Below are 24,870 nucleotides of genomic sequence, written 5' to 3'. Positions count from 1 at the left end.
GACCACTCAATATTATTCTTTTATGTATTTATCATTCTATTGCAGTAATACCCATATGTCCCAATCAGGAACAGGGCCCCTGTGTACTTGGCACTGCACAAACATAGAGGAAGACACATAGCCATATCTTCTTTGATGTAGTACTGTATTGTTAGTACTGCTAAGGAGATTATTATTGTAATTGGGAGCCCCCTCTCAATAACACAGAGGGCTTTGATATGACTTTTCCATTCTTTTAGGATCCATAGTTCTTAGTTTTGACTTTCATGTTTTAAACTTATTGAACTACTCCTTTGACCTATCTATCTGAGTCAGCCTTCTCCCTTTTTTCTATTGTGATCAGCATCCTGCCAATAGTCTATTTTTGATCAATAGTAGTCAAGGAACAGAAAATAGAACTACTTTGTCCTAGAAAATTTTAGTAGTTCTAGCGACTAAATAACTTATGTCTAAAGTTGAATGCAACCATATTTTAAATCAAAACACAATTTGAGAACAATGTTAGCCTTTGAAAGCCTGTCCATCCAGGCTTGGTCTGGATGGACAGGTTGGTCCAGGTTGGTCTGTCATTATCACTGAATGCTGCCATGTCTTCTCAATAAAGTTTTTACCCTAAAAAGCTTGATATTTGTGGTGCATGAACGGTCTATCCTGTACAACAAATTAAAGGTGCAACTGAACAATATATCCAGAAATAAGTTTACATTGGATAATCCTAACAGCTGTCTTTGTTCATGAGCATAATGTAGAGATTCATAAATCCATTCAGAGAAGATGTAGTCTGCTTGAGTGTTTAAAGTCAAATTAATGACCCATAGTAGTCTGATGTCTTTGTCTTCTATTGAAATGATTGGATTTTAAGGCTCTGAAACAATAAAAGCCCAGTACATCTTTTGGGTGAAACCATGGAAACAGCATGCTCCATTTTGCTCAAAATAGAAAAGTCAAGCTTTGGAACTCTTAGTCATGAATGACCTTGATAATTGCAGCTGATGCAGCACATTATAATTTGTATTGTCAAGTGTGTGTGTGTAACCAAGACCTTGGTCTCAAAGCTACATGATGCACTTGGTTTCTCTGCTGAGCACTCAGAGAAAGCGCTTTGGAAAACTCAGGACTGGTCCCATCCTCACTTTATATGGATGCAGAATAGGAAATATGTATAAACCTAAGGTAAACAGAGGTACCTCTTTGCTGTGGGATGACTGGCACCTAGGACCTTGCATAGGCCCACTGCTCTTGTGGGGCAATATTCATCTTTGTTCAGAGGCCCAGCATAAGTCTACACAACACCTAAGTTATGAGTGCTTAAGTGGCACACAAACCTTTTGCTGTCCCTCTGCACAGAGGTGAATTTCACCCTTAAATATTATTGCAAATTCTTTGAACATACTAAACATTTCAAAATGTAGCCTGATGCCTTTCTAAGATATGAGGCCACAAAAACAAAGGTTTCATCAGTTGTTACAAGCTGTATGTAAAAAGCACTCTTTTAGCATCTAATAATGGTCTCCTTGTTTTAAGTAAGTAAACGTATCTTAGCTTTTCATTATAAACCATATTTTTAGGAGATCATATTTAATCGCCTCTAATATAAGCATTCTCCCTGTGCTAGAACTTAATTGCTGTCTCTCCCAAAAAGGACTTTTGACAAATTTGTCTGTGTGAAGATTGTCTGTGAAGATTTAGGAAGACAACCCTGCACCAAGTGACTTTTGGGAGGTTTTTGTTTTGTTTTTGCAGGAAGAGTTAGGCACTTTATTTGAAAAGAATGCTTAAATTCTGCAGAAAGCAATTGGAGGTGAGTAAAAGATTTTAGTGCAGACAAAGCCCACAGTAGTGCTAATGTTCTTCTTGACCTCTTCAGATTGTGGAGTAATTTGTTAAAGAACACTTAATTCAGGGCTTAGATATACTGTAGTGTGTGGTTTATTTTCATTTTAAATTTTATAGCTATGCCCACTGTTTGTTTTATTTCATGCACTGAAATTTGTGACTGGCAGCTCCGGAAGTGAAGAATTCCATATATATCAAAAGTCCCTAATAAAAGGAAGAACCTCCACACTCCAAACCTCAGTAGTTACAGTATAGCTGTACAAAGGGGGAATTAAGCCATTTTACATCTACCTCTCTCAGGTTTTCTGCAATGCCCATTATTGTATTAGTTATTTGTTTGTGTTATAGTACTAAATGCACCCAACCAAACGTGGAGTCCCACTATGATAGGTACACTGCACACACAGGGCATGTCTACATTTACCAGGGATCGACACTGCAGCATTCGATGCACCGGGGGTCAATTTAGCAGGTCTAGTGAAGACCCGCTAAATAGACCACAAATCACTCTCCCATCAACGCAGTGCAGTGTAGACACATTTATTCATGTCCCTGGAGTTGCGTAACTTAGGTCAACTTACCCCCATAGTATAGACAAGGCAACATAATAAGAGACAGTCCGCACCTTGACCTTAGTATTTCTCAGGTAAATGAGATCTGAATAGCAAGGTCCTACATGGACTTCATTAAACCTTCTGTTCATCTCCCTTCCCTCATTATAGAAGCTCTGATTCTAGTTTGTTTGTGTGTACATAATGTTTTTTCTTTCTGTTCTTTCCTTTTCTCTTTAAGTCATACTCAAACGTTTAAATCATGTTTTTAATATTAAGGAAGCCAGCTCCTTCTGCCCTTGAAGGTATTAATTTCTCTGTCTTGTCCTCACCTGGGAGCAGCTCTTCCAGAAAATGTGCCTCTTGTCAAACACTGAAAGGAAGTACATATCCAGCGGTGTAATAGCAGGATGGGCAGATTAGTGGCTGCAGGGGCAGCAGTGACAGACTTGGAAAATTTTGCTTAAATATTTTCCTCTTACAGGCCTCATTCTAGGCAGGGTAATTTTTTAAAAAAATTAATTGATTTTACAAAACCATATGGAAATTCAGTTAATTCAATTTATCAAGCAAAATAGTTCAGGTTTAAGGTCAAAATGTTCTTTTTTTCTTATGTTGATACAAGCTTTGCCTACATTACCAGGAGGATCATAAAGGGCAACTATTAAGCAGAGTAAGAAAGCAAACAAATTCGAGTTTTTGTCTTGTGATTCAATGCCTACTTGCTGCACCTTGACTACTCAAGCCCCCAGTCCTGCAATCAGCTCTGTGCAGGGTCACCTTGACTATATGGACTCTGCATGGCACCCGAATGAGCTCACTGTAGGACCTAAGTCCTAATGGGAGCAGTACAGTATTATAATACAAATTAAGAAATGTCTCTATCTGAACCAAACTATAGTCTGTGATTCATCTTGAGTAGCATCTTCCTCTCTGACTAGTGCCACTGAAATCAATGGTCCTGCTCCTGCATGTGTATGAGTGAGGGTCACAGAATCTAGCCTTTCATCATCATAAATGTACTTCTGGTAAGTTACTTCTTGCACATTACTATTCACAAAAAGGAAAAAAGTTGCATGTATTTAGTAACTGTGCTTTTACCACATACTCAGGGCTGTGTGCCTAATGAACAGTTCCAGCTTCATATGAATGTTTAACCTGTTAATTAAAAATGAAAGAAGAGTAAACATTTCTCAGGGTCAGATATCATAGTGATAGGTAGTGCTGCCTAGGTTGTTACCTTTCCCTTACCCAATTCAATGCAGCCTACATCCTGCTCCCATTCTGCCCAGTCCCTGCCTTTTCCTGCCCACAAGGTCCTAGCACAGGGCAATGATACTGAAGAGACAGCTGACCTCCTCCACCTTTCACTGCAGGAAGAGGTTGATCCCCTCCACATGTAAATCTGGCCCCTGTCTCTCTTACAGCACTAGCATAGGATGGTGATCACCATGCTATCTTATCCCTGCCTTTGGTGGAAGAGGTGTGTAGACTAAACAGACAAGGTGTCTTACAGATTTTTTCATCATACCTACTTGATGCTGTGGATAGTCCACATGTTTTGTCCCTTTACTGAGCTGGCTAAATTTATCTAATGATGATTCTATAAACCTTTGCAATTTCTCCCATTGCACTGGTTATTTCTCCCAGTGTTTTATCTATTTTTTTCTGTATCTCCAAAAGACTACACATAGAAAATTGGTGTCATAATGGAAAATGCAATCTACTGTGCTCCAGGATATCCCCTCCTTAGTAACATCTTCAGACAGGATTTCATCTTTTACCTCCATCTCCTGGAGCATCATACATGGCAACCGGATAAGGTAGAGTAAAGGATCCAGATTCTGATCTCTGTTACCCTGATGTAAATCCAATGGAATTCTCCTGATTCCAAGGGAGCTACTTTGCACTTACAACTGATATCAGAATATGGCCCAAAGATTCCATTCTGGAGAAGTGGGAGGTGGGCAATACTTAATTTGGTCTTTCAGGACTACTGGAAAGCTGGGAAATTTTAAAATTCCCACTGGAAATCACAAGTAAGCCTTCACGACTGCAGAGCCAAAAAGTTTATTTGGGTCAGCAGCTGCAAGGGCTATTTCTTAGTGAAATAAGCCTTCAGAATGCCTCCATCTAAAAAAATGCTTTCAGGGATAAAAGATGAATAATGTCTTGGCATATGATTCCCTTTACAGCATTGCTTTCCTTCCCCCCTACAAAATGATAGCAACATTTTTGTTATATGCATTCCTTCTAGGATATCTGTACATTTTATTTGATGGAGTGAGCCCAGGGTTGTAAAATGTCACGAGGACAAAATATTTTCCAAAAAAACAACAAAAACCTTCTCTTGTATCTCCTGTTAAATTAGTGCATGTTTACCAGATATGAGTATTTTCTTGGCAATGTCATCTTATCTGGTTTTCTTTACACTCTATGGCTTCAAACTACATAACAGAGCACTTTGACAGAATTATGAGTTGCTTGCTGCATTCTTTTTTATTTATCATATCCTAGGCAGAGAATTTGGTTTAAGTGCTAGAGATGTATAGTAGCTCCAGGGGTTTTGATCTGCTTTACCCTTTCAGATGCAGGGAGTGGAACTCATATCAAGATAAATCAATAAATCGGTTTTCTTTGTTTAAGCATTTTTCCCTTTTCAGTCTAGTAATAATGGGAAAACTCCATATTTCTGCACAAAATATTTAGAAACCTTTTTTAACATTCTCAGATTTATTGAGCCAAATGTGGTAAATTCCATGCTAGAGGTTAATGTTCTCCACAGGAGTCTATTCTCCTATCAATATGCAGAAAATACACATTCCTTCTTCCGGTGAGTCTTGAACAGTATGGTGGTCAATTATTTTATTTCTACTCACAAAATAATTCAGTTAATCATTTAAACAAGTGTTCGTTTTGAATGATGAACCCCTTTAATGTTGAATCCTGGCTCTCTGTGTGTGCTAAGGCATTTGAGATCCTACTTAAACTTAAGCTGGCAGACCCCCGATTAGTATATTAGATGGCTGGAGCAGCAGAATGTCCACAACCCAGAAATTTGGTTCTCCCCTGCTTGGTCCAACAAAGCCCGAGTCTGATGGTCCTCTGAGCATGTTGCAGTTTCTCTCAGACCTTTTCTGTAGGGAAGCTTTATGTTTTGGAAGTTGGTTTAGTCAATGTTTCAACTATCATAGTGTGTTGTGTTTTTAGTGGTACTATGAGTGAATCTAGGGAAACTGATATATTGTAAAAAAATAACCTGAAAATGACTCTAGCAAACAAATGCTCTGTTTTGATACAGAGTTTGGGGTCTTTTTTAGGTCTGGGCAAACTCTCTCGTCCCCCTGCCTCCTCCCATTTGTTAAAAAATATACCAGCCTTAACTTTCTTAAAATATGTTATGTAACCCACTAATATGTATTAAAGCTGTCCTGTTGAATGGCAAGCTAAGTAATGTTTAAACTTGCTACGGCCATGACTCATACATCAGACTCAGGTTTACAATGTGACTACAGAATTCTTGCTCCAGGGCTGCTGAAAGCTGACACGGAAACAAAGGGAAGGTTCTCAGTATCCAGAGAGAAAGACAGTCTTCACTGCTCTCCTTATCCATGGGGAGGTCCACACTGATCTCAGATGAGGCTTCCAATGGGCTCTTCAAACTGGCGGAGAAAGGTATAACATGCTCCAACGACTCGAAGTTGAAGCTAGATGAATTCAGACTGGAAATTGGAACAACTTACCAAGGATTGTGGTGGAGTCTCTATCACTGCTAATTTTAAAATAAAGACTGGATGTTTTTCTAAAAGATCTGCTCTAGGAATTATTTTGGGGAAGTTCAATGGCCTGTGTTATACAGGAGGTTAGACTAGATTATCACAATGGTTTCTTCTGGCCTTGGAATCTATGGGTTGTCTACACTGCAGTGTAAGCCTGGGATCAGACTAAGGCTTGAGCCCAAAACCCCTTCCCCGCCTTTCCATCTACTAACAAATCTCTCAGACTTGGGCTTGGACCCTGCAGGGCTGGAGGGTCTGAGCCCATGTCAAGCCAGGAGGGTTTGATGCCTATTGCTTTGCAGTGTAGACACAGCCATGCCTGACTTGGGAGTCTACCAAAAGTGTCCCATAATCCCATGGGCCAGCTTCCTTTATTCTCTCTATCTCAACAATCTCCAATTGACTCAATTGAAAATGGAAGCCAACCCCCTTGGCATACAGCAGCAGCTCAGTGAGCCATTGTCTTCTGACCACTGAGCTGCAAACCCACCATCTGAGAGCCGTCTGTGTTCGCAATGTAGACCAAAACAGAACAAGTCTTTTGTAAAGTACACCGCTTCATGGTCCTGGGAACATAATTAAATTTTAGTGGATCTCAGGTGCGAGACCAGCAGAACTGTGGACTTTAGCCAGAGTACCAGGAATGACCACATGCACCAGCAGATAGCTAAAAAGAGTGTGTGTAAAGAACAAGAAAAGGGGGCAGGAAAAAGGAGAGAGAGACACCCTCAAAAGCAAGGAGGGAACAAGAGTGGGGGAGCTATGGAGATAGACAAGCCGATAAAGTGGCTGGCCGACAGTCAGCAACAACAGGCCGTGCAGCAGTTGTTTCAGCAGATGGCCACCCATCAGCAACAATAGGCTGCGCAACTACAACAGCAATAACAGCACCATGGCACGCGCCGGGGCGTCTGAGTGCGCCTGCATACTGGCTGGCAGACGAGCATCCGCTGAAATACCACCGACAAGCTGCATCATCCAGAGGTGTCGCCGCCGATTTTTGGCAGCGACGTCTCTGGATGACGCTGCTTGTCAGCGGCGACACCTATTGACGTTGCTGCTTGTTGGCGGAATTTCGGCGGATGCTCATCCGCTGCCACGATCCTCCAGGGCGCCAGACGAAAAAGGTTGGGGACCACTCCTCAGAAGAAGGCAGTGCTTACTGAGTAAAGGCCATGACTAGGCTGGCTAGGGATTGTGCTGATTCATTGCTCCCTTGAGACAGCCTCTGCTGACATAGCAGATCTCTCCCTACAAGTTAAAGTTGCCCTCTCTAGTAGAATCCCCAGGGAAAGGCTTTACTGCAAACACAGTGCAAAATTCCTTCCCCTTCTCTGCAATTTTTACTTCCTAGACTTCCTGCAAGGAAAATGAAGGCCAGCATGTAATCTAATCTGTAAAGCACCTCCTGATATAGGAAGTAGCCATGAAATGCACAGTTAATAATCACAAGAACTTCCCTTTCTGGAATGAAATCTGCCATCTACTCTTTTAGAGCCTTAAAATCCCATCGGTTCAACTGGAAATTTCCTGCTTTTGAGGGTGGATTGTAACATACAACAAGTTCTGGTTTAAAAAAAAAACCAAACAAAAAGCCATTTTCCTGGAAGGCAGCTGCAATTTTCTTCCCTCCCTTCTGTCCATCAGTTTTTTTTTACTCTGTTCATGAGGAGTATTAGCTTCTTCTGCTTTGTAATTGTGAAAAGATTGGCACCAAAAGGGGGCTTTTGCATTGTGCTCTGAACATGGTTAGGTTTGGGCTCCTCTGATCCTTTATATAAGTGAGTTCCAGAGTGTTAAGAATGCTCTATCTCTGGCTCCCCAAACAAAACTAATGAGTCATTCTCTACCAGCAATAAGCCACACCAGGGAGTTCATTAGGAAGCTGTCCTGGTGTATGTCCCTAATGAGTGAAGTCACTTGTCCTTCAGCATTATGCTGCACAATACACTTGGGGCTTGTACCAACAGCTTATTAATGCACACCCTTTCTTGCTTATTTCTCTATTGGTATTAGTTAGCAGTTGTCAGGGTAGAGAGATGCTGCCCCAAAAATGGTGGTGCTGCAAGGGAGAGGGCATAAATAGTGCAGCCAGGGTGTGTGCTGATTCATTGCACTTGTTCTGTAATGTACTGTTGGAAATTAAAGCAGAAACCCCAATGGAGGCAAGTGGCCAACCCATGCCATCCTTTGGGTGAACTCCCCCGACTGTGTTGAAGTAGACCAGGCTGGCACAGGAAAGTGTTATTCACATTTCCCTATGCCAGCAAGAGTGCAAAAGGCTCCTAATCTGTAATCACTGTAGTCTGACCTCAACATGGTAATGCTTTTCCAGGGAGTAGAAATTGAATGAAATTTAAAATCGTAGCTTTTAGCTCACCTGCAATATTACAGAAACTGATGTACAGCCTGGTCCTGTGAGATGCTGCTAACCATCTGTAAATGCTATTGCCTTCACTGGATCTGAATTGGGAGAGTTTAGTGTCTCACCATATCAAGCCCCAAAACAGCAGCTGGCAATGTCTTGGGCTAGGTAGCTATCTTGGAATCTGAGTCGCTTGTTCTGTTATCTTTAGGACACACACATTTTTATTCTTCTAATGGTAGACCCAAGTTTGTATCTGAATAAGTTTGCAAGGAAGCAGGCAGTTCAGTAATTCAGTTACTCATCTGGAGCTATGGGAATATCGAATGTTTTCTGGAGTGCTACTGCAGAGGCTAGACATGTTTTTATATAATAAATTGTGCAAATTTGTGCTTTCTTGTGAGCTTAGGTTCCATCATTGTGACCTCTGTAATCAACTTAATTGGTAAGGTCTCTTCAAGTGAAGGCAGTGACACTGGTTTGCCACAAATGTGTTCATAACTTGGCACCAGCATATTCAGATTGACCTTTATCTACAGCAGACTGCAAATATTTCCTTCACTCAATGAAGAATATTTTTTAAGAGCTAAAACTGAACAAGGGAAGCAGGCTTTTGCAGCAACTATTCCAATCAGGGGAAATAAGATGCCTGGCTCCTAAAACAAATATCTGTATCTTGTATCTTGTTTTAAGACATTTTTGAGCTTTTCTCTTAGGAAGCCTTGCCACCATAAGAAGTGAAATTGTACCTGTTCAATGCTATCTGCTAGTTGAGACTGAGTAGCCTTGTACTTTTGTAAGCTATTATAATTACTTGTTCCCATGGACTCTCATGAAAATTATTATTATTATTTATATTACTGTAATGCCTAGGAGCCCTAGTCAGGAGCCAGCCCCCCTTTGGATTAGGTGCTGTGCAAACACAGATGCAGAACAAAAAAATGGTCCCTGACCCAAAGAGCTTACAATCTATGTAGGGTGACCAGATGTCTCAATATTATTGGGACCGTCCCAATATTTGCCTTATATATGCAAATATTTTCCACCCCCACCCCCAAAGTGTCATTCTAAATCTATGTATAAGACAAGAAGCAACAAATGGATACAGACAGATGGGGTGGAACTAAGAAGCAATGAGACAATGTTGGGTAGCATGCTAGGCTGTGGCCTCAGTGTATCATCTGAGTCTAACTATTATCAATTTTTTTGTAGGCATCACAGAAAAGTTAAGTTTTAAGGAGGGACTTGAAAGAGGATAATGAGGTAGCTGTACAGATGTTTACTGGGAGCTCTTCTCAAGCGTGACAGATAGCACAGGGGAAAGCACAAATGTACTTGTTTGAAAATTTAACAAGCGGGTGATGGGGACTAGCATTAATGGCCAATCGGAGGTGAAAATTGACATTTCAGTAGAGAATGAGAGATGATAGGTAGGGTGGGGATAGGCCTGTGAAGGGCCTTGAAAGTGAAGACTAACAACTGATTGTAATGGGTTCCCCCCCCTTTGGGGTGATGCCTGGAACTGGGGTACCACTGAGCCCACCTGATCCACCAACCTGGGCTCCCTTTCATCCTGTAATGCTGTGACAAGCTGCAGACACGCTCCCAGTTTCACACTTTCACAGGTAGGGTCACACCCAGCTGCAGAAACAGACAGACACTGAAATCAGCTCTGCGTGGGAAGGCTCCGCTAAGGAATTGCCCAGTACTCAAGTGCACCCCCTCCCCCTCAGGGTAAACCCAAAATTATATCATCTTGTGCTGCACAGAGAACTGTATAGTGTAAGCTCACGAAATTTACTCCCTCCCTCATTGTAGAGAGGGATATACACAGCTTTCTGCCCCAAGTTATGATTTCCACATTGTTTAGCCAAAACAAAAACAAGTTAACTACAAAAGATAGATTTTAAGTGACTATAAGGGATAGCAAACAGATCAAAGCAGATGGTGTTTTTGTTTTATTTGCTAGGTAATCTAAGCTTAATGTACTAAAAAATTGGATATGTGCAGCAAATTCTCACCTAAATGATGTTTTAGGCAGCTTGCAGAGATTCTTGAAGGCAAGCTGCACTTGCTTACAGCTTATAACTCGAGTTATACCTTTCACAGGCTAGACAACCCTCTAGCCTGGGTTCAGCCGTTCTCCTCCAGCTCAGTCTTTTTGTTTCTCAGGTGTTTACAGCAGCCTTCTTTCTTGGGTGGGGAATCAGTGAAGAATGAACCACGATGTTGTCACTCCCCTGCCTTAAATAGTTTTTGCCTATGGTGGGAATCCTTTGCCTCCCAGTTTGATGCCCACACCTGGTCAGTGGAAAAACACTAATATTATCATGGAGTCCAGTCCCAGATGACTTGGTCACATGGCCCTGTAGGGCCACCGCAGCCATGACTTAGAGGCTATTTGCAGCGTCCTCAGGAAGGTGGGTGATTAGCATCTTCTAAGACCTATTTTCTCCCTAATGGCCATTCCCAGCTAGCCATCTTCTAGACTGATTGCATTCTGTCTAGTGGGCATTCCCCAGCCGGAAACACATTTGTAATAGATGCATAGACAAATTCATAACTTCAGATACAAAAATGATACATGCATACAAATAGGATAATCATACTGAGTAAATCATAACCTTTTCAATGATATGTCACATGCCTTGTATTTTGTGCCAGCTATCATAATTATGCCATACTCATGTTGTCATAATATTATTATGAAGAATATGGGGTGTAATGCCACACTTATGTTTGATACAATAGAATGATCTTTGCAGGAGCATTTTGAATGGATGTGTGTGTGTGTGGGGAGATTGCATTTATCAGGGCCAGAGAAAAGGATTTTTATTTATTTATTTTTGTTTGTTTGTTTGCATCAAGATACAAGATGATGAGAACCTGGATGAGACTTTTAGTTATATGGATGGATAAGAGATGCTGTAACTTAGAGATGTTATGCAGAAAGAATTTGCAAGATGTGAGGCCATAGAGAGAGCGCCAAGTTGAAGATAATACCCAGGTTACGGGCATGAGTGGCAGGCAGGATGGTGGTATAATCCACAATGATCAAGAAAGGAGGGTGAGAGAGCTTGGGGTGGGGAGAAGATGAAGAGTTCTGTTTTAGCATGAGCTGATGGCTAGATATCAGAAGCCTGGTCTACACTACGCGTTTAAACCAGTTTTAGGAGCATAAAACCGATTTAACGCCACAACCGTCCACACTAGGAGGCACCTTATATCGATTTTAATGGCTCTTTAAATTACCATATCGGATTAGGGTTAGTGTGGCCGCTGATCGACGGTATTGGCCTCCGGGCGGTATCCCACAGTGCACCAGTGACCGCTCTGGACAGCATTCTGAACTCGGATGCAGTGGCCAGGTAGACAGGAAAAGCCCCGCGAACTTTTGAATATTTCCTGTTTACCCAGCGCGGAGCTCTGATCAGCACGGGTGGTGATGCAGTTAATCAGTGATCGCTGTAAGGGCAGGCAAATCTGTTCTATCAGCGCTCCGTTACAGAAGACGACATTCAAAATCATTTTTTAAATATCTCCAGACAGATGCCATAGCAGGGACTCAGCGCACTGCTGCGTGACAAGCGTAACGGAAAGCCAAAGAATCAAATGGACGCTCATGGACTGGAGGACTCAAGCTATCCCACAGTTCCTGCAGTCTCTGAAAAGCATTTGCATTCTTGGCTGAGCTCCAAATGCTTCTAGGGTCCAAAACAGTGTCCGCGGTGGGTCAGGGCATAGCTCGGCAATTTACGGAACCCCCCCCCCCCCCAGAAGTGAAAGGGAAAACAATCCTCTCTTGACTCTTTTACATGTCACCCTATCTTTACTGAATGCTGCAGATAGACGCGATGGTGCAGCACTCAACACCAACATCCTTGCTCCCCCCACGCTATGGCTGACTGATGGTACAATACGACTGGTATCCGTCCTCGTCATCAGCCTATTGGCACATGGGGCAGTGCAACCATGATGACCAGCATCTGTTAGGTCGATCAAGGGCGCCTGGTCCTAATTTTTCCCGGTAGATGGTGCAATATGGCTGATAACCATCGTCGTCATAGCAACAGGGGGCTGAGCTCCATCAGCCCCCACCCTTCATGTGTAAAGAAAAGATTCAAGTGCCCCTGAACTAGCAGAGGGATGCTGGGCTCCTCTCCTACACACTCCTTACTGTCCTGTCTGGACTATCATAGCAGCTGGAGGCTGCCTTCCACTCATATCTCACTAACAAATCACTGTGTCTTATTCCTGCATTCTTTATTACTTCATCACACAAGTGGGGACAATGCTACGGTAGCCCAGGAAGGCTGAGGGAAGAACGGAATCAACAGGTGGGGTTGTTGCAGGAGCACCCCCTGTGAATAGAATACAGCTCATAATTTCTGCAGGATCTGACACAGAGCAGCTGTGCTCTTTGGTTCTATGATACAGTGGTTCTCTAGTACACTTGCCCATATTCTAGGCAGGACTGATTCTATTTTTAGATACCAAAAAGGAGGGATTGACTCAGGAGTCATTCCCACTGGCTAAGAGCAGCCAGGGGCACTTATGACAGCAGCAAATGGAACAGTGCAAAAGGACTGGTAGCCACGATCATCTTATTACCAATTTATGGTATGGTAGATGGTACAATATGGCTGATAACCATCTCTGCTATCATGCAAAAGCAAAAGCATGCTGCTGTGTAGCGCTGCTGAATCGCCTCTGTGAGCGGCATCTAGTACACATACGGTGACAGTCACAAAAGGCTAAACAGGCTCCATGATTGCCATGCTATGGCATCTTCCAGGGCAATCCAGGGAAAAAAGGCATGAAATGCTTGTCTGCCGTTGCTTTCCCAGCGGAAGGAGTGACTGACGACATTTACCCAGAACCACCCGCGACAATGATTTTTGCTGCTTCAGGCATTGGGTTCTCAACCCGGAAATTCAAAGGGGCGGGGGAGGCTGCGGGAACTATGGGATAGCTACGGAGTAGCTACCCACAGTGCAATGCTCCAGAAATCGACGCTAGCCTCGGACCGTGGACGCACACCACCGATTTAATGTGTTTAGTGTGGCTGCGCACACTCGATTTTATAAAATCTGTTTTACAAAACCGGTTTATGCAAATTCGGAATAGTCCCGTAGTGTAGACGTACCCAGAGACAGGTTGACAATAAAGATGTATTTCAACTCATTGAGAAAAAGTTTAAGTAAAATAGATATGTAATTTAGTGACCAGAGCCTAAAGACTAAGATTTGTGTTAGAGGAACTACAAGAAGTTTCCAAAATACAACTGAATCGTATTCCTCAAGTTCACCTACTTTGCCTGCCGTTCTTTCATTGTTGTAAGGAGCGTTGAACCAATTGTTAGTTAATCAAAGCAAACATGTAATATTACGATATTCATATCATATACTCTTCATGATCTTTTAGGATAGGGAATGGGTCAAAATAGAGTAGACTGATGCATGCTTTGTCAAATCATATCTTTAATAGTTTGCAGGACTATGTCCAGAATTATAATAGTACAGTAGGAACTCAGAGTTATTAACACCTCGAGAATGGAGATTGTTCATAACTCTGAACAAAACATGATGGTTGTTCTTTCAAAAGTTTACAACTGAACATTGATTTAATACAGCTTTGAAATTTTCCTGTGCAGGAGAACAATGCTGCTTTCCTTTTTATTTTTTAAGTAGTTTATGGTTAACAGAATACTGTACTGTATTTTTTTGTCTCTGCTGCTGTCTAATTGTGTACTTCTGGGTCCAAATGAGATGTGTGGTTGACTGGTCAGTTTGTAAATCTGGTGTTCGTACCTCTGAGGTTCTACCGTAGTAGGGATTTAGCCAAACTGAACAAACAAAAAACCTCAAAGCTTTGGAGGGCATCTAAACCCTCATGCTTCAGGGCACACAACAACCTCTAACTAAAGGGGCTTAGGAAGAAACTTTCCCTGTGATTAGGTTATTCCATAGTTGCTTTAAGCAGGGTTTCTGGGGGCCACCATCAGATACAGGACACTGGACTAGGTGAATCATTGTTTAGTCTGACATGGTATGCATGGGCGGCGGGTATCATAGGCTGGGGAAGGCTGTGCCTTCCCAAACAGCAAGGTGTGGCCCTACCCATGCTCTGCCCCTAGTGCCCTCCTGCTTCCTGCTCTGGCCCACCCTTCTCAGTTCCCCTGTGCAGTGGCTGGGGCTAGTGCTACCCACCAGGGCCGGTGCAAGGATGTTTTTCGCCCTAGGCGAAACTTCCACCTTGCGCCCTCCCCCGTCCCTGAGCCCCCACCCTGAAGCGCTCCCTCCTACGGCAGCTCCCCCTCCACCCAAGCTCACCCCTGCCCCACCTCCTCCCAAGCACACCGTGGCTGCTTCACTTCTCCTGCCTCCCAGGCTTGTGGCGCCAATCAGCTTAGGCGCCGCAAGCCTGGGAGGCGGGAGAAGTGAAGCAGCCACGGCATGCTCGGGAAGGAGGCAGGGCAGGGGTGAGCTGGGGCAGGGAGTTCCCCTGTGTGCCCCCCCCCCCGTTACTTGCTGTAGGCAGCCCTCCCCACACCCCCCTGCCCCAGCTCCCTCCGCCTAAATGCCGGCGGCGACCGGGGCGGCCGAAGATCTGGTCGCTGTGATCGCTGCCAAAGAAAATGGCACCCCCCAAATCCTAGTAGCCTAGGCGACCGCCTAGGTCGCCTAAATGGTTGCACCGGCCCTGCTACCCACCCAACGCTCTGGAGATGGGACCATGCCACCCGGCCTTCTGGGCTGGATCTGTGCCACCCGGCACTCCGTGGCTAAGGCCACGCCAGGGCTAGGGGTGCTAGCCTGGGGCACTGGCCAGTGTCCATGGTGGGGGGAAAGGGGGCTTAGCTGGAAGGGGTGGGGCTGGGGGCTAGCCTCCCCCAGCTGGAGATGCATGCGCTACCCACGATGACATGGCAATTTCTATATTCCTAGGAATACTTGAGCGACAAGGTGGGTAAGGTCATAGCTTTTATTGGACCAATTTCTGTTGGTGAGCGAGAGACGCTTTCCAGCCACCAAAGCGTCTCCATCTCCCCCACAGAAGTTGGCCCGGTACAAGACGCTGCCTCGCTCCTATCCCGGGCCCCCCGGGCTGCTGCTAGATGGCCTAGCTGGCTCCTTTAGCGATCGGTGCGAATTCCCGGGGGAGGGGGCATCTCTCTGGGCACTAGCCCAAGCAGCGCCCCCCCCCCCCCCGAGCCCCTCCCACGGGCAGCCGCCGCGGCTAGACCCGCGCCCCTCCCGCTCCGCCCAGGAGGTTGGGCCGGTGCGCCTGCGTGCGCTGCTCCGCTCAGTGTCGCTCCCGGCTCCAGGACAGCGCCGACCCGGGCGCCGCTGCTGCCCTCCCTGCCCCTGCCCCTGCCGCAGCGCCCCGCCCTGAGGGGTGAGTAACAGGCTCTTTCTTCTTTATTATTGGTACTGGGTCTGGGGGCCCTAATGGGATCCAGTGACTCTCCTTCCTCTAGCTTCCCCCTCCTGGTGTGGCTGAACCTGGGTGAGTAGGAGACATTGGACAGGCACGCAAAATAGTATGTGGGAGTCGCTGAACATGCAACACATGCGGATTGTAATTGGGAGCCACTCACCGCAGAGACACGCCAGCGTGTTACGCACATGCACATTATTGCACGGGAGTTGCTGCACATGCTAGCTACATGGAGATAGTGTGGGAGTCATTGAACGTGCTCTGTGTGTGTATATGCACGCATGCAGTTTACGCTGTGAGAACAGGCTGGAGGTATACTCGTTATTGTATGTGGATCATTGCACACGCTAAGTACATGAAAATTATTGCACGAGTTGTATGGCAGTGGCAGCTGCTGAGTTGAACTGATACCCTCCACCTCCTCACATTGAAAGGGAGAAAGTGTGTGTGTGTGGGCATTTGTGTCTGTCTTCATTGGTTGCACAAAGCGGAGTTGGACAGAAAGACAAAAGGGGAGCTGACATATAAAGGACAGCAGTTACTCTCCCAGATGGTGACACACAGAGACATAATTCACTAGCAGTACACTGTTTACCATGTGTGCACTACATACGAGTGTTTGCATGTATTCTGTATATGTATTGTATGTCTATGCATATGCATGTAATCTGTGCATGCAGTTACAGCTGCATTAGCTCTTTGTGCCTGTGTATGTACAAAGTGCATCTGTGTGTGTGGTAAGGACCTTGTCTGCTTTTCAGGGTGCTGCATGTGTGCATCAGATGGGTGTCTAGAGAGAGTCACGTTTCTGAATCTCTTTGTTTCCTGTGTCCTTTTCTTTTCTTTGTTTTGAGAAATACTGCTCACGATTCCCAAGTCTCTGTAAATTAGGAAGCTAGCCGGGCGAACTCAGTGTGGGATACAGACAGTCTGCAGTGTCCCTGATATTTGTAATTGAATATTTATTCCAGTGTGTTTATTTTTAGTACTGAAAATAAAGGAGTTGGTATGTTGACCTTTTGCCTATGCATTTGGCTGTAAATAACAGGATCTCTCTTTGAACGAGGCACATGGATATATATGTATATATGTACATTCATCTTATACAAATATCTGTACTTTTGTTTTCACAAATAACATAAACTGAGTGTGTTCAGATGGCTTGCAATTCTTCTATTTCAGTGGGAGCAATCCAGTCGGGGGTGGAAAATGGTTATAATTAGTTCCCTCAAAATAAAATGAATCTGAGTGAGTCATAGTTGAGAGGTTAACTATGAGACCAATACAAGAGAGAAGCTTTAAACTGGACAGAGTCAAGGGAGTGGGTGTGGGGTATACGATTGCTGGGAAAGGGTCTCAGATGTCCTGCTCTTATTGTTCAGGAGCGGAGAGGGAGCTTGGCAACAGCGCTCTTCATGTCCTTTTCTAGCCTCGGGTTGGGGAGCTGCAGTTGGGAGCTAGTGCCGGGCAAAGCAGGACAAAAGCAGCTCGCTGACCTTCTGCTTGATCTCTCTGCATTACAGATTGGCAGATTTGCCATCAGGAGGTTTTAAACAGGATTCCGTGCCGACAGCCTCCCTGCTGCAGCCTGCGGATAGGAAGAGGCAAAGATGCAGATGACCAAGAGCTCTCCCTTGCCCAGGCTGGGCTGTACCTTGCACCCTGGTGCTTTTTCATTGTTAAACATGGCCAATTAATCCATGTGGGAAATGTTCCAGCAGAAGGATAGAGGCACCGTCCAAGCTGTTCATAGCTCGGCTGCTAGGACGCTCCCTAAGAAGCGCTGAAAAGGATGGAGCCACCAAGGACACCGCTAGACACGTGCTCTTATACATTGATGTGTGCCACGGTTAGTTGTATGTTGGAGTCGGGGAAGTAAATCCACAGAAAATATGTTACACTTCCTTGGGTTTACATGATGAAATGGCAATGGAGGTTCTAACTGAACAATACAATTTGTCTGATGTTTGTTTGTTTTTTAACTTAACGCAGACCAGAGTTGCTGCCAGCATGGCATCGCCAGCGATAAAGCAGCAGCACCCATTCTCCCCCAGAGAACAGCAGCCGGAGGATCAAGCGGAGAGCTTCAGGTCCAAAAGTTTGCCAGCTCTGAACAGGTCTGCTCCTTGGATTACCACAACACAAAGCACCCTCCTTGAGGCAAAACGGAGTTTCTTGCACAGTTTCCAAGCGAGGTCTGACCTGAGATGTGGCATTGACACGGACAAATCAGCTCACAGTAACGGTGCTGCTGCTGCTGCTTCTGGGACTGTATTTTCTTTCACAGCCTCCAGCTTTTCAGGGGTCGGGAGTTTCACTGAGAGGACAGACTGTAATAACTGTGCTGGCACAAGCAAAGGTGTTTCCCCAGCTTCCACGTTGCTAGCTCTCCCAGGTAGAAAGTGTCTCAGCGTGGTGTTGACAGATTCCCGTTTCTTCTTGGTGTGCATGTGCTTTCTGACCTTCATTCAGTCCTTAATGGTCTCTGGGTATCTGAGCAGTGTTATTACCACCATTGAGAGGAGGTACAGTTTGAAAAGCTCTGAGTCTGGGCTGCTGGTCAGCTGTTTTGATATTGGTAGTCTGGTGGTCGTGGTGTTCATCAGTTACTTTGGGGGGCGCGGACGGAGGCCACTCTGGCTTGCTGTAGGTGGGTTTTTCATTGCTCTTGGGGCTGCACTTTTTTCTTTACCTCATTTCATCTCTCCACCATATCAGATCCAAGAATTGAACTCTTCCCTCTCTAACGAGGGCTTGTGCGTGACTGGCAATAATACCGCCAAAGACCATTTGGAGTCACCAGCCTGTGTCAAGGACTCAGGTGGAAATGATCACTCCCTCTATGTAGCTTTATTCATTTGTGCCCAAATTCTCATTGGCATGGGCTCCACACCCATCTATACCTTGGGACCAACCTACTTAGATGACAATGTCAAGAAAGAAAATGCATCACTGTACCTAGGTAAGGCATCGTAGTAAAAATAACTAAGCTTTTTAAAGGGACACCATTGGCTCAAAATCTAATCCTTTTCAAAACATGAATTTAAGCTAGTTCCAGGTATTATACCTGCCCTGAGTTTCCCTGCTACTTTTTGTAGTGTATCAGTGACATTTTTTAAATTTATTTTTTCTCTTCCCTGCTGTATTGACCAACTCTCTTATATATAATCAGTTAGTGTCACCTGTTTTTGAGAAACCATGACACTGACTACACACACGGTCTTAAATGGACAGCGGGTCTTTTTCTCTAATCTTTGTCAGTTATAGTAATTTTTGGGATTACAAATAACAATAGTAGGTAACAGTTTTTCAGAAATAAATGTTATTTTACAGTTTACAATGTTCCATAGGAGATCTTTGATAATAATGAAGCCTTGTATTTCAAAACTTCAGCTAACCTATCTTTACCATAGAGTCACAGCATTTTGTGAATACTGTGGAAGAGCTGTCATATTTGAACATCATACTTTATTTTCCTAATATTTATTTATCCTTGTTTAGAAATATGTTTTGGCACTCATCACTAAATCATCTGAAAACTTTATGTAATTTAAAAAACATTAATAAAATAATGGGAAATAATCAACCTCCTTGGAAAAGTCACAAAATTAAACAGTCTCCCCAATCTCAACTGTTAAATTGATCCTTAAAGCAATCAAAAACTTGACCAGAAATGCATGTCACGCTGTGTCCTGAAGTTCTCCAACCTTAGATTTTGGCGGACAGCTAGTAGGAGGTATTGGGTCACCCCCAGAGAACAACCGGCACCTGGCCCTTGGTAGTTTAATCCTGAGATAGTGAGAGTGACCCAGTTGATAGTAATTCCAATGATGGAAGACGGGTGATCTTTCAGATAATTGAGTCACAGACCAGTTAGGCTTTTAGAGATCATGACTAGCACTCCAAATGTGCTTATGGGGGAAGCAGTGCACTGGTTTCCAATTTTACAGTAGTATTTTGTGTTATCCTATATGAAATGAAGCTTGCTTACATTGTACTGTATTCTTTTAAAAGGAAAGCAGAGGCTCTGTGCGGGATTGAGAGGACTACTAAATGGTTTTGGATGCTCATCAGGACTGTTTTTGTAGAGTTATTATTATTGACCTTAAGTTAAATTATTTTGCCTTCAAGTTAACCTTTAAAGCAATAGTTCCATGGAAAATGGGCATTCATGAATGAAACATGCCTAATGAAGTGAGAAGGTATGCATGTAATTACTGTATTCAGCAGAAATATTGGATCACATGGGGAAGGCCCCAGGATCACTATTTTTGTTCCTTTTGACCTATTCATCAGCGATTTGATTGTGCCCTGAATAATTTTTAAGCTAGTTCTCTAGGCAGTGTCTTTACAAAGCCCAAGGCATTTTGGGCAGTGCTGGTTTTCAAAAAAAGACCTAGTATGTTTTATCAGTCACAAATCATCATAGTGAAATATTGAGTAAGCAACAGAGTACCTTCTCTTTCCCTCCTTCCCTCTGGTTAAGTGGTGTTGATGTGGAAATGCAAAATATCATGGAGTGAGCTTTCTTGTTGGTGTTTGGAAGGAGGTAAGCAAGCAGGTCAGGATTAGTAACTATAGCTTGTGGTGGCAGAGAAAGGGATTTGAAACTTTCACGGAAAGGAGAGAGATTTCTGTGGCAAGCAAAAAAGCAGGACAGTCTCTGAGTCCTGGGTGAAGAGGGAAGCAAGATCAGGGTTCTGAAATTGTGTGCATGTGTAGTGAAAGCGTTCTGCTTGCCCAGATGCTCTGAATGGAGGATATTGAAATAAAACAAATACAATGAAAATCAAAGGCGAACAGGGGCTGCTAACAGGGAGTTTCGCAAGGGAGTTCTCCAAGTGAAGGAGGAGCAAATACAGCATCCTTGGGGTAAGTGACTGTAGTGTGTGTTTGTTTGTGTTTGGGGGTTACTTGCTGTGTGCTGAGCTTGTGTTTGTCAGTCTGTTTGTTTGGTTGTTTGAAGGACCATGTACTGGCAGTTGGAGGCTGTGTACTTCAAAGGAGCGTCTTAAAGCTAGAAGCCTCTGGTAATTGGCTGAGCCTTAATCAGTGGGCGTGGCATTCACACAGGCCAGAGCTTTATAAAGCCTGTGTGAATGCCACAAGCGACCAGGGGCTGCTAACAGGGAGTTACACAAGGGAGTTGGGAAGGGAGCAGGGTACCATGCCGGGTCTATCTGTTACCCTTTAGTCGCCTTAAAACCTATAAACCAAACTATATTAAAAACCTCTTGCGTTAAACAACCCTTTCATTAACTAGGAGACAATGCAGGCAGAAGCACAGCCGCAGAGTGGGGGCTATCCAGTGTATTGCACTGAGTGTAGCATGTATGATTACCTGCCCTGTGGGCGGGTGGCGTATGTGTGCAAGGAGCTCCTGGCCCTCAGAGACCATGTACGGACTTTGGAGGCCAGGGTGGCAGAACTGGAGGAACTAAGAGAGGCAGAGAAGTATGTTGATGAGGCTTTCCGGGACACTGTAGAATTGTCCCACCTCTGGTCAGACAGCCCCTGAGCTGTTGAGGAGGATGGAAGGCCCAGGGAAGCAGAGCAGTCAATGGGAGCAGAGGGAAACCTTCCCATAGTTGGGACCCTCCTTCCAGATGGTGCTGGGGTTGCCTCTCGCACTGAGGTTACCTCTCCGGGGGAGGGAACTCCAGTTGCTAGGAAAAGGCAGGTGTTAGTAATGGGAGATTCGATCATTAGAAATGTAGATAGCTGGGTTTGTGGTGACCAGGAGAACTGTATGGTGACTTGCCTGCCTGGAGCGAAGGTTGCAGATCTCTCGAGGCATCTAGACAGACTTATGTGTAGTGCTGGGGAGGAGCCGGTGGTCGTGGTACATGTAGGTACCAATGACATAGGGAAGGGTAGGAGAGATGTCCTGGAGGCCAAATTTAGGCTGCTAGGGAAGAGACTGAAATCCAGAACCTCTATGGTGGCATTCTCAGAAATGCTCCCAGTTCCACGCGCAGAGCAGGTAGGCAGGCAGAGCGTCCGAGTCTCAATGCGTGGATGAGACAATGGTGTAGAGAAGAGGGGTTTACATTCATTCATGGGATGGGGGAGCCTATACAGGAGAGATGGGCTCCACCTAAACCAAAGTGGAACCAGACTGCTGGCACTAAACATTAAAAAGGTTGTAGAACAGTTTTTAAACTAGGAGATGGAGGAAAGCCGACTGCTTCAGAGGAGCATGTGAATTGGACAGAGACTTCTCTTAGAGGAGGATCTAATGATAGAGAATCTCCAGGTTATAGTCAGGAGCAGAGGATGGAAGAGGATAATGTAAGGGCCAGATCAGATGATAAACAGTCACATAAAAAAGAATCTGACACATCAGAAAAGGGCAGACAAATAAACAGGGACAAGTTTTTAAAGTGCTTGTACACAAATGCCAGAAGTCTAAATAATAAGATGGGTGAACTAGAGTGCCTTGTGATAAAGGAGGATATTGATATAATTAGGCATCACAGAAACCTGGTGGACTGAGAGCAATCAATGAGACACAATCATTCCGGGGTACAAAATATATCAGAAGGACAGAACAGGTCGTGTGGGAGGGAGAGGAGTGGCACTATATGTGAAAGAAAATGTAGAATCAAATGAAGTAAAAAACTTAAGCGAATCCACATGTTCCATAGAATCTCTATGGATAGAAATTTCATGCTCTAATAAGAATATAACATTAGGGATCTATTATCGACCACCTGACCAGGACAGTAGTAGTGATGATGAAATGCTAAGGGAAATTAGAGAGGCTATCAAAATTAAGAACCCAATAATAGTGGGGGATTTCAATTATCCCCATATTGACTGGGACCATTTCACTTCAGGACGAAATGCAGAAATAAAATTTCTCGATACTTTAAATGACTGCTTCATGGAGCAGCTGGTACGGGAACCCACAAAGGGAGAGGCAACTCTAGATTTAATCCTGAGTGGAGTGCAGGAGCTGGTCCAAGAGGTAACTATAGCAGGACCACTTGGAAATAGTGACCATAATACAATAGCATTCAACATCCCTGTAGTGGGAAGAACATCTCAACAGCCCAACACTGTGGCATTTAATTTCAAAAGGGGGAACTATGCAAAAATGAGGGGGTTAGTTAAACAGAAATTAAAAGGTACAGTGACTAAAGTGAAATCCCTGCAAGCTGCATGGGCGCTTTTTAAAGACACCATAATAGAGGCCCAACTTAAGTGTATACCCCAAATTAAGAAACACAGTAAAAAAACTAAAAAAGCTCCACCGTGGCTTAACAACTATGTAAAAGAAGCAGTGAGAGATAAAGACTTCCTTTAAAAAGTGGAAGTCAAATCCTAGTGAGGCAGATAGAAAGGGCATAAACACTGCCAAATTAAGTGCAAGAGTGTAATAAAAGCCAAAGAGGAGTTTGAAGAACGGCTAGCCAAAAACTCCAAAGGTAATAACAAAATGTTTTTAAGTACATCAGAAGCAGGAAGCCTGCTAAACAACCAGTGGGGCCCCTTGATGATCGAGATAGAAAAGGAGCGCTTAAGGATGATAAAGTCATTGCGGAGAAACTAAATGGATTCTTTGCTTCAGTCTTCACGGCTGAGGATGTTAAGGAGATTCCCAAACCTGAGCCGGCTTTTGCAGGTGATAAATCTGAGGAACTGTCACAGATTGAAGTGTCACTAAAGGAGGTTTTGGAATTAATTGATAAACTCAACATTAACAAGTCACCGGGACCAGACAGCATTCACCAAAGAGTTCTGAAAGAACTCAAATGTGAAGTTGCAGAACTATTAACTAAGGTTTGTAACCTGTCCTTTAAATCGGCTTCGGTACCCAATGACTGGAAGTTAGCTAATGTAACACCAATATTTAAAAGGGGCTCTAGAGGTGATCCCGGCCATTACAGACCGGTAAGTTTAACGTCAGTATTGGGCAAATTAGTCGAAACAATAGTTAAGAATAAAATTGTCAGACACATAGAAAAACATAAACTGTTGAGCAATAGTCAACATGGTTTCTGTAAAGGGAAATCGTGTCTTACTAATCTATTCGAGTTCTTTGAAGGCATCAACAAACATGTGGATAAGGGGGGATCTAGTGGACATAGTGTACTTAGATTTCCAGAAAGCCTTTGACAAGGTACCTCACCAAAGGCTCTTACATAAATTAAGCTGTCATGGGATAAAAGGGAAGGTCCTTTCATGGATTGAGAACTGATTAAAAGAAAGGGAACAAAGGGTATGAATTAATGGTAAATTCTCAGAATGGAGAGGGGTAACTAGTGGTGTTCGCCAAGGGTCACTCCTAGGACCAATCCTATTCAACTTATTCATAAATGATCTGGAGAAAGGGGTAAAGAGTGAGGTGGCAAAGTTTGCAGATGATACTAAACTGCTCAAGATAGTTAAGACCAAAGCAGACTGTGAAGAACTTCAAAAAGATCTCACAAAACTAAGTGATTGGGCAAAAAAATGGCAAATGAAATTTAATGTGGATAAATGTAAAGTAATGCACATTGGAAAAAACAACCCCAACTATACATACAATATGATGGGGGCTAATTTAGCTACAACGAGTCAGGAAAAAGATCTTGGAGTTCTCTGAAGATGTCCACGCAGTGTGTAGAGGTGGTCAAAAAAGCAAACAGGATGTTAGGAATCATTAAAAAGGGGATAGAGAATAAGACTGAGAATATATTATTGCCCTTATATAAATCCATGGTACGCCCACATCTCGAATACTGCATACAGATGTGGTCTCCTCACCTCAAAAAAGATATACTGGAACTAGAAAAGGTTCAGAAAAGGGCAACTAAAATGATTAGGGATTTGGAGAGAGTCCCATATGAGGAGAGATTAATGAGGCTAGGACTGTTCAGCTTGGAAAAGAGGAGACTAAGGGGGGATATGATAG

The 24,870-nt window shown here is 43.8% G+C and overlaps 1 protein-coding gene across 15 annotated transcripts in view; it reads left to right on the top strand.

Annotated features, from left to right (window-relative positions):
- The window catches only part of SLCO5A1 (solute carrier organic anion transporter family member 5A1), a 189,163-nt gene that overhangs the window by 39,018 nt on the left and 125,275 nt on the right, over positions 1 to 24,870 (top strand). For 12 of the 15 annotated variants that reach the window (XM_039522870.1, XM_039522869.1, XM_039522865.1 and 9 more), the window contains 2 exons: positions 17,495 to 17,820; positions 17,964 to 18,933. In XM_039522870.1, the coding sequence (XP_039378804.1) occupies positions 17,764 to 17,820; positions 17,964 to 18,933 (1,027 nt within the window). In that variant the 5' untranslated portion in view covers positions 17,495 to 17,763. The other 3 variants (XM_039522862.1, XM_039522867.1, XM_039522857.1) reach the window with 3 other exon arrangements.

Source organism: Mauremys reevesii, linkage group 2 (genome assembly GCF_016161935.1).
Source record: "Mauremys reevesii isolate NIE-2019 linkage group 2, ASM1616193v1, whole genome shotgun sequence".
NCBI classification, from domain to species: Eukaryota; Metazoa; Chordata; order Testudines; family Geoemydidae; genus Mauremys; species Mauremys reevesii.
Note: the sequence above shows the minus strand (reverse complement) of the source record. Positions and strands in the feature narration are given on the sequence as shown.